Source organism: Apteryx mantelli, chromosome Z (assembly GCF_036417845.1).
Source record: "Apteryx mantelli isolate bAptMan1 chromosome Z, bAptMan1.hap1, whole genome shotgun sequence".
Classification (NCBI taxonomy): Eukaryota; Metazoa; Chordata; class Aves; order Apterygiformes; family Apterygidae; genus Apteryx; species Apteryx mantelli.
The window spans coordinates 51863537-51882280 of record NC_090020.1 but is presented as its reverse complement, the minus strand read 5'-3'; the positions used below and the strand labels follow the sequence as shown (position 1 = coordinate 51882280).

The following is an 18744-nucleotide window of genomic DNA, read 5'->3' as shown; positions in this document are numbered from 1 at the left end:
CATAATAGGTCTATTAGTAGAGGAGGAGTTTACACACCTCAGCATTTGGCATTGTAATAGTAAGGTATTGGATAAGCAATATAAGTGTCATGAAAATTCATGTACACCTGTTTTGGTAATCCCTGATAGTGTAGCAATGTCTCAACAATGACATTTTCATGTATGAGCACATACTAGATTCTAATAATATTTATGAAAAAACATATACACATATACATTTAAATCTTGATAGAACCTGCAGCCAAAATAACGCTTCTTTATTTAAAATCTATAGTACAATCAAACTTTAAATATTAATGCTTTACATTCTTAATAGTTTTTATTTTATAGTCTGTATGTCCAAGATTAGTTATAAATCTATAAACTAATGTATGCCAAGACTTAATTAGTATTTAGCAATTGAAGTTTAAATTCAAACCAGTACTAGTCCTGAGATCAATAGATTTAGTGATCTGGAGGAGATCAAACTCAACATTTGTCTATGTAACATTTGTAAATTCAACATTTCACTAATTCAGTTAAATTATATGAGGCAGTTTCTCTGTGTTTATCTTCTTGCTTGAATTCCACATGTTCTCATGTCTAATAAGGTCATTCATTGCCTTCAAAATATAAGAAAAGGGACAAGCTTGGTCAATTAGATTTATGAAGGATAATATTTAAAATGACTTTAGAAATAAATGCCATTTTTAGAATATTTGAGTTGAAATAAAACTCGTCTGTCATTGACCAGATGGGAAGTTATCATGTTGTAATATACACCAGTTCTTGGCTCTTTAAGCCTCTTGCAAATTGAAATGTACAATGGTGTGACTCACTCAGAGGAAAAATAAAATATAGCAGACATTCCCTACAGCCATGAAGCTAGCACCAATAAATGCACTGAGAAGTTTTGTAACGTGCATATGGAGAGGCATATGTTCTCTCATCCTTGTAGCTCAGTACTAGTGAAAATAAGACTAGCCTCATAAAAAGTGACAAAAGGTGAAGTACATATAAATATCACACATATAAATGTTCAGTTTTGTACAGCAGGAGAAAAAAAGCGGAACTCTGATTTTCAAAGGCATGATTATAAACCCCAAATAAAGTAAAGAATGAATCAAAGCAACCACTAAATAAATATTAACATAAATTATAACCAGTACTTATTTGTTTTAATAAGCAACTATTTATTTTACCTGTATCCAAGATAAAATAAATAAATAAAATGATGAATTTAACATTTTATAAGGCAAATAAAAGTTAACTCTCATTCATTTTAAACAACAGTGACAAAGATGTTCAAGTCAAATAGATAAAACAGACTGTGGCCTTATCCAGGCACCAGAAATAATGTAGTAAAACAGGTTGCATAATAAATTTGTAACCAAAATCATTTCAGAGACTAGCAAAAGTTTCTCTTGAAATATCAAGGGAAATCTACACGCTTAAAAAGAGCGAATACATAAAATAGTTACACTTACACTGGGTTAGTGTCTTCAGAATTAAGTTAGAAATTAGGCACTCTCATCTAGGACCTTTACAATGGTATGGGCTTTCAATTTTTTTATGGACAGTGAATACAACCATATTTTTATTAAGTATAGAAAGTAAAAGCATAAAATGATCTAGGAAGAATTAGGATCCTCTGATGAAATAATTTTCTGCAATGCTTAAAAATAACCTTTCTTTCTAATATTCTAAATACAATGCTTGAAAAAAGAAAAGCTTCCATAACATAAACATACTGTGTAACATATTGATAACAAAATTGTGACACCTCAGAATATGTGCCTCAAGTTACATTACTTCTTTAATACACAGGTTCTTTCACTGATTTTTCTGAGCAGCTAAAAATTGTGTTGTTAAAAGAGGCTATTAAATATTTTACTAATGTAGTTCACTCATTATCACCAGGACAGTACAGATGGCTTTATATTTATATGGAATGTCATTGCACAGGCACAGTAGCTGTATTACCTCTGGGATGTGCTTTCTCATTTATTTCACATTTTTCCCATATAAATCTGATAATGAAGTCACTTCTTTGGTGATCAGGAAGATATATATTTTCTCATCTTCCTTCCATCCAGTGAAAATATGTCAGTCCTAAATAGTACCGGAATAGCTTCTGCTATTTATTCGAGACAAAACTGTCTAAATAGCATCCACAAAATCTTAATTCCACCTCAGAAAAGAGTAGCCAGTCAGTGACTGAAATGGTACCAGCATTTCCTTCACATACTTGTATGCAGAGAACACTTGTCAGGAAAGTCATCTTCCAAAACTCATAATTCACAGCCTAATTTAAATTTTGAGTACTGCCCTTGAATGAGGGGATCAAAAAGCTCAAAAACTCTTATCATCTTCCCTATAGCGAGTCCTTAATGAAGCAAAAATTTCCTAAGAAATAGAGTAGATCCCTTTCTAAGTGACTGTGCAGTCCTTCCCTCTCTGATCTTCCCTTTTCTCCTGCCCTTTCTCTCCACCCATGCCTACCTTTTAAAACCACAGACAAATTTCACTGAAATTTGATTGAGAGGTAGAGATACCACAAACACAGGATCTTCTAAGCCTTAGAAAAATTTAAAGTACTATTTCTAGCAGGGAAAAGGATACTGTCTCAATTCAATAGTTACGCACTCTGTTTGGCATTTCAGTTTGCCAGTCAGCGCACACAACACTGACTCGGTCACAGCATCTACTGCCTCTTGCTCAGGGGCTATCAGAGGCATGAGAGAAGGAGATAACAGTATTGCCGACAAGAAGCTGAGGTGAGGGCTGTGGAAAGGCAACAGGATGTTTTGTGTAGCAAGGGGTAAAATCATAAGGAATATATTATTGTGATGGGGATGATGAAGGTATGAGGTCATAAATCCATAGCACATCAGTCTTCAATTAGGTCACACTCATATGATAATGTATTACTCTTAAATATACAAATACTTTTTCAGAAAACAAAAACAAAACTCATAAACCCAGCTTTTTATGAAAATGGGAAGTGAAAAATCTCTCAGGAAACAACTTTTGGAGAGGAGGAGGAGGTGAAGGGGTTAGGAGAGGATCGACACTGGTGTGGGAGTGCTTCAGGTTCAAAATTAGAAAGGGAATGACAGCACAGCTGGTAGCATATGTCTCATATGTAACTTGTCATTATATGCAGTGACACAGAAAGAGAAATTAAGCTTTTGCCTCTAATCATGCAGTAATCTCTGAAAAAATCAACTACGATCAAGATGCACGTTTTCAATGAGTTATTTATATAGCAAACCTTTTTTTTTGAACCAGCAATGATAAACAGAAAGACTTACATTCTTTTTCTCCCCTTTAATTATAATTCTTTGAAAACTGCACCTGTGCTGAACTACATTATTGTCAAGAGCTATGTATTCTTTAATTAAAGCAAAAAACCTTGAAGATAATTCAAATATCAAGCATAATGAATATACCGGCAAAAAATAAACAGTGCACTGCTTTCAACATGACCTTTCTTATAGATGCTTAAAGTGTAAAGATTAGGGAAATTTGCAATGAACTTCAAAATCCTTCTATGTTGTTTCATCAGAATATTAATTAGACATTTATTCAGACACACTATTTTCAAAATGTCATAACAGTATTTGATTGATATTGACTATCTGGTCCTTCTCTTAAAACAATCAACTTTAAATACTTACTTAAGTAAGGAAGAACAGGATGATGGTATGCAAGATAACCAGTGTAATGGATGATTAAAGATTTCTTTTGAAAAATCTTGAGAAAGAGGTTCACCAGAACTGTTCAGAAATGTCCTGAAAAAATGAATAACTGAATTAAATAAAATACTGAAAATTCCTTAAGATCGCTAGTATTAAATGTATGTACATGTACACATAATTGCAAAGGTATTGACCTAATGTATTAAAAATGTCATTTCATATCTTACTTTCACTTTTTTTCAGCTTAGTTTCCAGCACTGTCAATGGACAGTTAAAGCACAGTTTTCTTCATCTATTTGTTCTTATATAGCATGTTTTAAAACTATGACCAACAATGCATTGAATAAGCAAGTAACTCTTCAAACACTCATTTCTGTTGTCCTTTTCTTTCTACGTAATACAGGCATCACATTATCAATACTTTAACCATAATGAAAAGTAAAATATCTTTTGAAATGATAATAGTTTATCTTTTGCAAAAAACATGCAAGGAGACACAGACTTTGGATTAAACTGGAAACAAAATCTGAACCAGATTTTCCTCCTTCACTGGCTTGTGAGGGACAGAATACTGGTTGAAATGTCTGCAGTTTCCAAATATAAGGACTGGTGAAGAATCAGATAAGCTAGTTTAAAGCCACTCTTCCATTGCCTCTCTTTTCTGAAGGATGCAAGAGGCAAAAATCAGGTAGTGTCCAAACAAATAATAATAAAAAATAATTATTGCTTCAATTAATCAATTATATTATATTTACATGCATAATTAAAGAAATGATTACATAATTTAACTAATGCATCTAATTATTGTTTAACAATAAAGAATAATAAATGCATTAATATTTGTTACAATGCTGTAGCAAACATTAGGATGTAACAACATGATAAAAATGGATGTCCCCTAGTCTCTCCTCTTTTCACTCTCATTTACACCAAGTACAAATCCAGCAGAAGGGATATAGCCCCTTATGTCCATCTTCAATTAACTATAATGAATTAGCATTGCTTTTGAAGGTTATTTTTCAACTTATTTGGTTACGAATTTTTCATCTTAATAACTTCATTCCCCTAAAGTTTGCTTCTTTATGCATCACAGCTGTGACTTTAAATTATGTAAAGAAGGTAAATGCCTTTAAAAATCCCGTTTTTATAGAATCCATTTATAGTATATGTGCTTCCTTTCTGGAGTGACTCATTAAAGCCCAATGGTGACCAAGTATTCTTTCTATTACAGTAAGAGTAGAAGGACATTTTAAAATACCTCAGGAAGAGATATGAGAATTTTCCCAGGACAGCAGAATCTTTATGTGACATAAAGCCACTCCCATGATATGGAAACAGTGACAGTAGATCGATACACTTAAAACAGGAGATAGAATGGAAACTAACTGAAACACAGCCTTCAAGATTTCCTCATCTAAAATAGAAAATCTCCTCTTTCTTTATAGTGTGCATTACCACAATGGCATTTAAGCATTTGTGTTTTGTCATTTAATATTATCTTTTAACTATTTTTCACAATCACAGAATCACAGAATCACTGAGGTTGGAAGGGACCTCTGGAGATCATCTAGTCCAACCCCCCTGCTCAAGCAGCGTCACCTAGAGCACATTGTACAGGATTGCATCCAGGCGCGTTTTGAATATCTCCAGAGAAGGAGACTCCACAACCTCTCTGGGCAACCTGTTCCAGTGCTCTGTCACCCTCACAGTGAAGAAGTTTTTCCTCATGTTCAGATGGAATTGTCTGTGTTTCAGTTTGTGCCCGTTGCCTCGCGTCCTGTCGCTGGGCACCACTGAAAAGAGTCTGGTCCCATCCTCTCGACACCCTCCCTTCAGATACTTGTACACATTGATAAGATCTCCTCTCAGCCTTCTCTTCTCCAAGCTAAACAGGCCAAGCTCTCTCAGCCTTTCCTCATAAGAGAGATGCTCCAGTCCCCTAATCATCTTTGTGGCCCTTCGCTGGACTTGCTCCAGTAGTGCCACATCCCTCTTGTACTGGGGAGCCCAGAACTGGACACAGTACTCCAGATGTGGCCTCACCAGCGCTGAGTAGAGGGGGAGAATCACCTCCCTCGACCTGCTGGCAACACTCTTCCTGATGCACCCCAGGATACCATTGGCCTTCTGGGCCACAAGGGCACATTGCTGCCTCATGCTTAACTTGGTGTCCACCAGCACTCCCAGGTCCTTCTCCGCAGAGCTGCTTTCCAGCAGGTCAACCCCCAATCTGTACTGGTGCATGGGGTTATTCCTCCCCAGGTGCAGGACCCTGCACTTCCCTTTGTTGAACTTCATGAGGTTCCTCTCTGCCCACCTCTCCAGCCTGTCCAAGTCTCTCTGAATGGCAGCACAGCCCTCTGGTGTATCAGCCACTCCTCCCAGTTTGGTATCGTCAGCAAACTTGCTGAGGGTGCACTCTGTGCCTTCATCCAGGTCATTGATGAAGAAGTTGAACAAGACTGGACCCAGTACTGACCCCTGGGGGACACCGCTAGCTACAGGCCTCCAACTAGACTCTGTGCCACTGATCACAACTCTCTGAGCTCTGCCATTCAGCCAGTTCTCAATCCACCTCACTGTCCACTCATCTAACCCACACTTCCTGAGCTTCCCTATGAGGATGTTATGGGAGACAGTGTCGAAAGCCTTGCTGAAGTCTAGGTAGACAACATCCACTGCTCTCCCCTCATCTACCCAGCCAGTCATTCCATCAGAGAAGGCTATCAGATTGGTTAGGCATGATTTCCCCTTGGTGAAGCCATGCTGACTACTCCTGATCACTTTCTTTTCCTCCACATGCGTGGAGATGGCTTCCAGGATGAGCTGCTCCATCACCTTTCCAGGGATGCAGGTGAGGCTGACTGGCCTGTAGTTCCCTGGGTCCTCCTTCTTGCCCTTTTTGAAGACTGGGGTGACATTGGCTTTCTTCCAGTCCTCGGGCACCTCTCCTGTCCTCCATGACCTTTCAAAGATGATGGAGAGTGGCTTAGCAATAATGTCTGCCAGCTCCCTCAGCACTCGTGGGTGCATTCCATCAGGGCCCATGGATTTGTGGGTGTCAAGTTTGCTTAAATGATCTCTAACCCACTCCTCCTCCACCAAGGGAAAGTCTTCCTCTCTCCAGACTTTCTCTCTTGCCTCCAGGGTCTGGGGTTCCTGAGGGCTGGCCTGAGCAGTAAAGACTGAAGCAAAGAAGGCATTCAGTAACTCTGCCTTCTCTGCATCCTTCGTCACCAGGGCACCCACCCCATTCAGCAAAGGGCCCACATTTTCCCTAGTCTTCCTCTTACTGCTGATGTATTTGAAGAAGCCCTTCTTGCTGTCCTTGACATCTCTAGCCAGATTTAATTCCAAACGGGCCTTAGCCTTCCTCGTTGCATCCCTGCATACTCTGACAACATTCCTATATTCCTCCCAAGTGGCCTGTCCCCCTTTCCACTTTCTGTATACTTCCTTCTTCTGGCTGAGTTTTGCCAGGAGCTCCTTGCTCATCCATGCAGGTCTCCTGCCTCCTTTGCTTGACTTCCTACTCATAGGGATGCACCGCTCTTGAGCCTGGAGGAAGTGATACACATACATAATTTACAAGTGCAGCTACATGTCTATAAGGTCACTCTGCCTATAAGACCCCAAAAGAAAGAAGATAACACCCTCTACAACAAGAAAGAGGAGCACATAAGCTTCAACTTGAACTTCTCAAAATATAGGGTGATTCAGTTGGAAATTAATTCTATTAATCAAGTAAAATCAGTAGGAAAATCTGCAATTTTTTACTATGTACTTCAACATGATCTTAAGTAAGCAATTTTTGAGCAGAAAAGTTAGCACATAGTGAATTTGTGCTTTTTGTGAATTTATGAAAAATATAAAATTAAAAAATAAAGGTGAGATTATGTAGATAAAAGGAGTATTAAACTTTAAAATAATTATTTTAAAGACAATTGTTTCAACAGATTGAGAAGATTCAAGAAGAAATCATACCGACTCTCATCCTCTGAAATATTTTTCTTAATATAGCAAAGGAGAGAGGCAACTTCCTGCAAGAATATGCACTAGTAAGCAAGGAGAATTATTTACATTCATGAAATTATACATCCTAAATGGAAAGGACTATAGACAGATTTGGGTAGTAATCTAATAATAAAAGACCACATCTTGTCTACTGATAGTGTATGAAGTGTTTTAGAGATTTCTGGGCTAGAAGGGTTTCTTAGCAGTCTCTCAACAAGGACAAGGCAGACTTTGGCCTCTGAGGCTTAGAACACCACCTCTCTGAAAATTTTGAAACTGACATGTAGATAATGTGATAGCTTTAAAGCTTGTTTAAATATCAGAACAACTGAAAATATTATAAAAAAATGAAGCGTCCAATAATAATACAAAATCCTTGCTGCCAGCAGTTCTTAGTGTCCTCTGCTGGCTATTTAATTCTTGCCAGAAAATAAAGAAAAACCCAGCTCTGTGCCAGACAGTTGAATTCAGCTACTCTTCCGACAGAAGTATAATAATAGCTAGCAGAAAATTTGTTTTGACTACAGGATATGTTAAAGCAGCTGCCTATAGTCTCAAAGCAGCGGATAGCATCTGTGAAAGTATTTAATACCACAGCAAGATTCCAAGTTACAGTAGTTTTATTCTTCTGTAGAGTATGACAAGGTGAGAACTGATCTTGTAAACCTCAGTGCAGATGTGAAATAATGAGATGCCAACAAGATGCATCCTAATGGTATTTCCTTGTAGACTTTGGAGAATTTAGCTCTATGTAGGGAAGTAACATGACTAATAAGCAACTTCATGAGTTATAACTCATATATATCAAAACTGAAAGAAATATTTTCAATTGTTAAAATTGAATGACATCTGTTTTTACCCAAAATGGACAACCAACAGAACAGAAAACTGGAATCTCTAAATTCTTCTCTCAGTATTTGTCATTGACCTAATCTTTTGGTTTTGAGAAAGTAAGATACTCCAATTCATAATACAAAATCATATAAAGTAAGGTAGCTACATCTTTTTATGAGCTTCACTAACAGAAAGACTGTCATCTCTTACTCAGCACAAGAGACTAAAGCATATAAACAAAGCACAAACAGAATAAATCCATTCCAACTCAAACAACCCTCAACATGATGCAGAAGAGAGTCTATACTCTAAAGTCTTAAACAAGGCTGTTGTACTGCATATTGCCAGCCTGTTTCTACTTAATAATTTCAATCTGCAAGAAAAATGATGAATGGTGTTTGATTCACCTATAAAAACAAACCATAACCACTGCCCAAAACCCAGATACATGAGCCAACTGACAACACGCAAGGTAGTAAACAAGACTGTGTGATGACCAGAAACTCTGAGGAAAGAAAGCCTTCTTTTTTCAGAGATTTGGGCCAGCAGCAAGAACACAGTGACGCCTGGTAATTTTGGGGAGCACACTCTGGAGACCACTGTTGTTCAACAGCTTTGGACAAATGCAGACAGACAGAATGCACACTTAGCATATTTGCAGATGACACTAAACTGTGTGTGTGTGTGTGGGGGGGGGTGCAAGGGCTAGTTAACACAACACATAGTAGCACTTCAAACAAAAGATGATTGGGCCAACAAAAAACTCATGAGGTTCACTGAAGCGAAACATAAAATTTTGCTCCAGCATCAGAATAATAATAGCCTAGACTGGGAACTGACTGAGTACCAGCCCCGCAGAAAAGAATCTGGATCTTATGGTGGACACCATGCTGAATATGAGGCGACAGTGTATTCTCATTACAAATAATACAAACCACATACTGGGATGCATTAGAGCTGTATGACAAGCAAACTAAAGATAATAATTCTCTTCACCTACTTTAAACTGGTTAAGCCTCACCTGGAATATTTTGTGCAGGTGTTGGGCCCCCAGCTCTAGAGATGTCAAGAAACTGGAAAGGGTTCAGCAGAGAGCTACCACCATGGCTTGAGCCTAGACCACACGATCCGTGACAAGAGGTTGAGGGAGCCTAGACAGTCATCTAATGGTAGCCTACAGCTACTTAAAGGGTAATTACAAAGTCAGGAGAGCCAAACTTTTCTCAGTGGTGGCAGATGTGATATAGCAAGAGACAACAGCCACAGATAACAGCTTCAAGGGTTCAAACTGCATATTGGGAAAAACTTTTCACTAAGGTAGTGCAGCAGTGGAACAGGTTGCCCAGAGAGGTTGTAAAATCTCATTTCCTGGAGGTTTGCAAGAGTCAGATATACAACATCATGGCTGACATAATCTACTGTTGGTGATTGTCCTTCTCTCAGCAGGAGGTTGGACTAGATGACATCCAGTAGCTCTTTCCAAACAACGTTTCTTTTATGCTAAAGTTATGTCAGGCAGGCCAAAGGAGGATGGAGGAAGATAGAAGAAGCATAAAAAAGAGTGAGTGTTAAAAAACAATAACCAAGATTCAAAGGTGAATTTAAGACCAGATCTAAGCAGAATCGCTGTAAGAAAAGAAACTAAGTGATAATAGAATGGACAAGGTTTGGACCCAAAATTAGGAAGGAGGAGAAAGTTTATCCCAAATCAGTTTATTTGAAGGTAAGTATATTATTAATTTTTCGGAACCCCTACTATTTTATTGCATTTGAGGAATATAATAAAGAATCTTAAATAACTTTAATCCCAGAGAAGTAACAGTTAATACAGCAATTCTAGGAAGTTGGAAATGAGCCAATACTATTATTAGAAAACTCCTGGAAAACAATGTTCTGTCACCACTGCTTTTATGATTACACAAAACTTTCTTGAGCAGTCTAAGGATTAATTTAAATCTAGCCCCTGCAGGGAAATGTTTTAGTACTAAAAGACAGTGCAATAAATTTAATAGAAAAATCTTTACTTCACTTACAGTTAATTTTACCAAAGTTTTTGAAGACATAGAGCTGATTTAACAGATGGAAATTTTGATTATACAGCTGTTATTATAAAAGGGAAGTGCTGAAGGAATATATTTCTTTAAAATCATGCATAACCTCTAATTTTGTTATTGATAGACTAGATTCTTCATGTGATGAACTATGCACATCTCAGTAACTAATGAACCTAGGAATTCAACATAAAATTCCGCATATGAAAGTGTTACCAATTGGATGTAGTCATTCAAGAAAACTAATTTGACAAACGCTTCTTTTCTTTGTAATCTGGACTATAATTAGCGGGTTAGGTTACCTGACAAATATTGCTGTAATGAAATATACAGTGTAGAAGAATTGTTTTGATCTGGAGTCTCATGGGGCTTTGAAAACAGAAGTGCTGAATACACAGTTCATAAAAAGTCTCTTTTAACTCACACAAAAACATGCATAATCTCTAACAATGCTTTTCAGTATTAATATTATTTCTGTAAATATATGACAAAATATGACATTTTTTATTTTTACCTTCACCAAAATCTGGCAGCTTTGTTTGTGATTTGCAAAGGACTTTGCAGTAAATTACATGAGCTACCTCATCCTGTGCATGTAAATTTTTGGTTTCTAGAAAACCAAATTACTATACCAAAGTGTATATGCCTAAATATGAAATCCATATGACCAAGCAGTTAATTTGTAACATTTTCTATAAAATAAAAAATACACCATCTCACTCTTCATTGGCACTTTGTGCTGGAACTCAGTGAATTTTCAAGTTAGTGCACATTTTTTTTAATCACTCTAGGTATAGGAAAATCTGTAAACAACATGGATTAGTGGAGAAGGTAGAATGGCTAAGAGGAACAGATCATGCTACACATGAATTTTAGGCCATCATTCTAAGGGTTTTCATAAATGAAAGGCGACATGATCAAACTGAATAGCAGAAGCAGTTACAGATACCACAATATGGTGGTACCACACTGCTGCCTCCACTACTTTTGTCATGGCAGGACCACCTAATCTGTTCATGAATCACCTCCTTAATTGCTATGGTTTTCAGCCTTGTATTGAGCTTGAGTCGCGCATGACCAGAAATCCAATTACAATCCACTTTTACATGTTCTTCAGAGCCCATTAACATTAAAAGGGGCCCACATACGATAAAAATATTTTGGTTAAAGAAGCTTAAATACAGGAGGTTTCCACCCTCCTCTTTGTATCACTAGTGTTATTTAAAATATTCTTATTTAGAATAATCAAATAAAGGCCAGGCTAACAAGATTTGGCTTTTTTTTTTTTTTATTTGTGATCTTGCTTTGTATTGTCTCTTACGGAAAAACTTACAGCTGAGTTTTTAGCACCAAAGACAATGGCAAGATTCAGACCTAACTTCAGTGCAAGTAACGTTCCTTTTTCCCTTGCAGTTGTGACTTCTGAAGACACATTTAAAAAAAATTGGGCATTCTATACTCTTTCACTTTAAAAATATATTTAAGATTTACTGAGGCATATCAATTTCCTATTGGTCATGTAACCTGCTAATCACTTCAGTAAATGATCTTTTAAATTCCAGTATTTTTTAAATTATTATGGGATGTCAGCAGAACTACCTTGAAGCTGCAGGTAGATAAATTTGGGGTAGTAAGTCCTAGAATACTTTACCAAAGGTTTTGGTACCATAGTATGTAAACATTTTTTACATTAGATAATCACAAGTACCTAACAAAATGTTTTCTAAGTGAACAGCAAGTTATAAATCTGGGACAGTAATTATTAATGAAGTTCTACTGTTTTTTTTTTCTTTTTCTTTTTTAAAACACAGGAAATCCCCAATAGACCTAACTGGACTTTAGGTAAGATTACAAAGATGAGTTCAAGACTCAAATCAAGAAATACTCAAAGGTTATCAAAATGCATCCACACCATGCACTGCATTTGTATTTCAACACAATTATTCATCTTGTAGACCTACTCCTGTAAACTAAAAATCAATTTTATCCCAAACTGAATGTTCGATTCATACTCACTCATACAAATTCTTCAGTGGTGAAGTTAGAATAGCTAGCTCAGAGAGCAGAGTGTTGCAGTGGCTATGTATTTTATAGATCTTGAGATCTCTGTCTTTATGTGGATTCAGAAATTCCCGTACTGAACTGCAAACTGACCAGAGCATATTTTCAGTGGACATCAAAATTGCTGCAATATCAAATCTGCAGGAAAGAAAGAGTGAAAATAATATTACTTATGATATTAGGATAGTGGCAAATTTTGGTTAAACAGAGCTTTATTCTGACAACATAAAGTATCTAGTTCATAATATGGACTTGGAAATTCATCTTCCATGAGTGGGTACTGCATGAATTCTGAGCCCATTATACAGAAAAAATGCAGCTCCCCCACAGTGCTGAAACCAGTCAACAAAAAACTTGTTAAATATGGTAATTCTTCTTCAAAAGGACAATGCCACTAGACAATAACAATTTACTTTCCAAATTACAACTAAACCAAACTAAATTTAGTTTTATTTATGATAAAATATAATTATAGTGTACATACTATTTTCAGGTCCCACTGCAGGAAAAAGGTAATGACAAGTCAACTAATTCTTCAGTTTGCAAAATTTTATGGGTATTCAAATAACTGCTAAGGAAGATAATATGATCAGAGGATATGATTACTGGATCAGTAGTCAGATAACCTGTTGATATTGGCTCATGGGCTACTGGCCTGAACGATATCAAAAAAACAAACTACGACCACAACAGAATCTCACAAGAGTATGCTGACATACATACAGTAGGTAGGAAACAGAGGGATAACACAAAATATCTAGTTTTCCAGAGATACAACAGGCATGAAGTAGGACTTAAAAAGCACCTAAGTGCCTAGCTTCCAGTGGGTGCCTATGTCACCATCTACATTTTAAGGAGCTTATTTTGGAAAATCTAGGCAAATGCACAGAGAAAGACTTCTATTCCAGTATTATACATCTCTAAAAAGAAACCCTTAAAGAAAGAGAAAAGGAACCCTTAAAGTACGGTATTATAAAAAAAAGTAACCCTTTGTGATGAAAATATTGAATAATAACCAAAAAATGGTTTTTCATTCTTTGAGCTGTGCATGACTGGATAACTCAGTTCACTTAGTAACAAATTCAAGAATTACCATATCAAATAAAAAAACCTTATCTACAAAAAGATGACAAAAAAATTCTTTCTTATTCAATATTTTGAAGCAGATTCATATAGAATTGTCCAATACTAGATTTAAGAAATATTGTACCAGGGCATGTTCTTCATATTTAAGTGGAATTTTCAGAAAATTTCCAGGTAAGAATCTTTCACATCAGTGCAAAGTAACTATAGCATTCTGTAATCAGATAGGATTTAGTATCTGAATATGCAGAAATACTACTCAGGAAAAAATCTTATTTGTACCTAAAGATACAGAAGGACCTAAACACTGAGAATTAGTGTAGGATTAAAGGATAGAAACAGGTACTCTGACACCAAGAAGAAAACTTGGGTTTTATTCTGACCTATTCCAAGACTGTGAACTTGGACAAATTACTTAACCCCTCTATGACATTGTCTTCCTCTCCATGATATAAAACTTATGAAGGCAGCATATAACTCTTAGCTCATTAATCATATAGTACTTCTCTTCTAGATATATTCAACCTCCTATAGATGACAGGCTCTCAAGTTTCTCACTCCCATAGCCACCATGGACTATGTCACTTTCAAAATCTAAGAGGAGGATCATATTCATTTACTAAAGAAATATACTAAACGAACGGGATAATGCATGCACAAATTTCTTCAGTCAAACAAGACACTGGATAGAAAGAGAAAGGACAGAGGATAAGCTTTCACCTGGAGACACCTGCTTTAGTATTTCTTAAGAAGAGCTCTTTCTCTGCCAAAACATAGGAACCCCAACACAGAGATGCACTCAACTTCAGTTTTCCTAAAATGACAGGGAGAAAGAATATCCTCTTCCTGCTCCCTCCTCCTGAGCTCTGGCTTCACTTTGGCAAGGCTTTGATGTGACTTAGGAGCTCCTTAACTTGAAAAGGTGTTTGTCCTATGAAAATCCAAATTCTATGGGAATAGATGGAGCTTTCTTCATGAATCAATGGTGTGATTTCCAATCCCTTTGCTGCCAAATCTGGACAATTTCACAAAGGAGTTCTTTGATCACTGTCCGGCTTAGTATATGGCCACCAAATATACTTAAATATACCAAGTAGATTGAATTAAAATTATCCTCAGAATACATGAATTCTGTCTAATCCATCTGCTGTGTTCATGAACATTTAAATTTGAACTAAAGCAGTGTATAACAGAAAATTGAGATCACTCTCATTTTATCCATAAAAAGTGTGCATTAAATATAAAACCGTTACCTGATTTGTGGAGTTCTCTTGTAACTGGGACAGGCCTGAGAATATCTGGAGGACAGCACAGCCAAAGATTTCTCCAGTACTTCTGTAAGAATCTCCTGGGCTAACTTGGGAGGTAGAATAGTCCATAGATCATGCTGAAGAGCACAGCAGAAGTAATGCCACATCTGGACAGAGAATGAACATCTTTCCCCCTAGCAAAACCACCACACATTAAATAATAGAAACACACCTTCCAAAATGTCAGTTTAGTTCCTATGAGTCTAATTAATTCAATCTGAAAGGAAATAGCTGAAGAGTTTCAGGCACATGATGACCAAAAAATGGTCCTTGACAAGATGTGAAACATCTTTATTAACAAAGAAACACATGTTCCATTTCAGTTACAAAACTAGAGTTCTGCCACAAAACTAAACCACAAATATTTGACCTCTTATATCCTTAATTAACTTAGTCTCAAAACCATACTGTTTTAGGTCAAATTTAAAAACATACACAGTATTTTTTTAGTCACTAGAATAGCCAGAATTTAATATACCAGCTTCTTTGTCCTCAACAAAAAATAATTATTTAAATTACTTAAGCATGTGTATTTCCCAAAAGTCATAACTGCCACACATAACAATGATTATGTATAATGGGGATGCAATAACAGCAGGAAAAAATAACTGAACAGTTAAGCTAATAACACAGGTCTAGAATTTTTCAGTAAGATGTTTTTTCATCTGATAATGGCAATTCATGGAAACAAAACATTTTCTGGGCAGGAATCAATATTGGTATTAATATTTAATTAGCTATACAGAGTAGAACCACCTCAATAAGACACAGAGACAAATACAGAACAGTCAAAATCACAGTGGGCAATCCACTAATATATCTAAGAAGTACATATTTTAAGTCATGTTTAATATTTCACCTAAAACCTGTTCAGGAAATAGTACTTGGGTGAAATGGAATCACAACAGAGACTTGAACCTTCACTTCCTACATTCCAGTTGTGCTGAGAAATATTTAAATAATTTATTGATATTTTAGCATTTCCTGATAGAGAAAACAATCCTATGATTTTTAAAACATTGAATGAGTTTGATAGACATTCTTCTGTAAACAAAATAACCTGGCTTCCTTTTAACCATACCACATTAGCAGGTTATTGGAAGTTGTCATTATTCAGTATTTCTCTGACATAATACTTGAAGTGTATTTTATGTTAAAAATGGTATATTATGACAAAGTAATGCAGTACCCAACCTGCAACCACTGCACTAGTCATTAAATCTGTGACTGATGTATGCATTTTTAACACTCTTATTTAGGGGTGAAAAAACAGCAAATCATCAAGAAATACCAATTTTCCAAGGTTCACTAATACAGAAGATAAAAATGTAATATAGATAAGTTTCACAGGAAAATTATATGCCTATTTATCTTTGTACATACAACTAAGGACATCTTAGAACTGTTTTAAACATATTCCAACTTCTTAAGAGGACAAAATAAATCACTGACATTTAGCGCAATTAAACACTTGACAAGTATTTCCATGCAGATAAAATAGGATAGTTTCATATTGACCAAAAATGAATCAGGTTATACAAAACACAGGATTAAAATAATTCCCCATTTTTCTTATCTTAAATAAACTTAAAATATTATTGCAGAGTACACTGAAACATCATCATAAGAAAGTAGTTTACCTCTGGGAGTCTCTTTGTACAACTCAAAAGATCATATGTTTCTGTAAGTGTGGTCTCTCTGATATATTATCATTACTGTTGAGATACACTCTGTTAGATCTTATCCCACTCCTCCCCGCCTCCAACTCTAGCCTAGAGATATTTTTACTAACAATTCCCTTTCTTTGCAAAAATGTGTCTGCTCTTACAGAATAAACATACCAGGTATAAAATAATTAGTTTGCATTCCTAGTTTGCAAGGAAACTAACACATTTTGGTCATATCTTTAACTGACAAAAAATAAATTTAAAAATCTGCGAAAACACGCAAACTTAACAACTAGAAATATATTTCTAAATAAAACTTCTAATGTAGAATATTTATTTTTTTAAGCAACCAAATGTTGGCAAGTTTTACTTATTAACTATGTAGTTATAAATACAAATTATTTCATTTTATTGCTTTATGTAATTTTAAACAGTAAATTGAATAATACCCCATTTCTAACATTGTGCCACTATTGCAGAAGCAACAGAGTTTCCATGAAGATTTAAATGGGATTCATTCCCCTTTTCTGGTCTGTTTTTCTATTTGTTGCCATTTCTAGACAATTCTACTGGTAAACATCTGCTATTTTTGTAGGCTTCGTACAATACAAACAGATGTGAACTTTTATTTAGCTTATATATCAGGAAACAAGCAGCTGGGCTTTATTACATAAGCCACTCAATATTATCTTTGAACAGACAACTCTTTATTCTTTGACTATTAGAAAACATAAGTTCCTAAAACTACAGCAGATGTCTGCTACACTAAAAGCTTGATTTGAAAATGTAATCTGGAGAGCTGGCAGTGTGTGTTCAGTGCGCTCTATCAGCGAGATACTGAACCCTGAGAGTTTCACTCCCTGGCAGCTCAGACTCCACTGCTCTATGGGAATTGTGCTCGTAGAGTTTAGTTCAGATCTCACTTACATTGCCACAGAAATCACTGTTTATATCTTGCAAAATCACTACTTAACTTTTGTTAATAAATATGAAAAACTCAAGGTGATCTCACTGTGATTAGAATACTGTATTTAGTCTCTAACTCAAATGGATCTTTTGGTTTTTCTTTTCCATTTACTGCTATTGGATTAGGTGCATGTCAGAAGGAAGATATGAAAGCAGGCAACGCAATTGGTTATAGAAGTGCAAAAATAAATTAAAACATATTATTTGAACAACATAGAAAAGAAATAATACTTTATTTTATAGATTTGTAGATAGATAACCATTTGCTACCAATCCTGTTCACCTCAGATGTTACCATTGTACAAATAACTGCATACAGAAACTGCAGTACTATGTAATCAAACACAGATAGTATCCTCCCTCTTTGCCTTTGTCTTTCTTTTAGTGGTTTTCTTTTCTTACGTATATCTTGGGTCCCATCAGGTAAGTCACATAGTTTTATTAGTCAGTACAGAATTGGTGGGGAATGGAAAGGAAGGCAATCACATATTCTTTCTAATACCATTTGAATGCCCTGTATTATTGGGAAAAAGGAAGGCCATATGATCCCTTAAAGGCAGGGTTGCCATTTAGTTTGTTAGTTAGCACCCTATACAATAATAGGGATTGAAAGGTTTCTTCCTCCTCCCTTCTCTCCTACTGAGACAAACAAAACCAAAGGTGATACACAATAGTTTGCTCAGTTTATGGGAGAATAATGGAATATATTTTTTTTCTTTATGAAATTGCACTCAGGATTCACAAATGAAATCTTTTATAGTGGTATGCAATACTTAAAACTGGGGGACAGAGGAGAAAGGGAAGTGAAGTCCTGAGCCAAGCTAGATTCAGGAGCTAGACTACTCAAGACATAAGCAGAGGCAGAGAGCCAAGAGCAGCTTCCACTTAGAAAAGCAAGATCATGATATTGTTTAAGGCAGTGGATCCCACTGACAATGCAACAAGGGCTGTGAGCCACTGACTCTCTCACAAAGGCAAGAATGTGTTCCCATTGAGAGACCAGGAGTTCATAGCCAGTGCCTTTTACCAGATCTTGCTCTTGATGATAGGCAAGGGGTCCTGGCTCCTGGTTCCAAGC

General features: G+C 36.1%; 1 protein-coding gene across 1 annotated transcript in view; it reads right to left on the bottom strand.

Moving 5' to 3' along the window:
• Positions 1 to 18744, bottom strand: part of KIAA0825 (KIAA0825 ortholog) — a 251032-nt gene that overhangs the window by 148004 nt on the left and 84284 nt on the right. Inside the window, exons 11-13 of the mRNA XM_067315851.1 lie at positions 14977 to 15167; positions 12596 to 12778; positions 3660 to 3773 (exon numbers count right to left, since the gene is read on the bottom strand). Coding sequence (XP_067171952.1) covers positions 3660 to 3773; positions 12596 to 12778; positions 14977 to 15167 — 488 coding nt within the window. The remainder of the gene's footprint in view (positions 1 to 3659; positions 3774 to 12595; positions 12779 to 14976; positions 15168 to 18744) is intronic.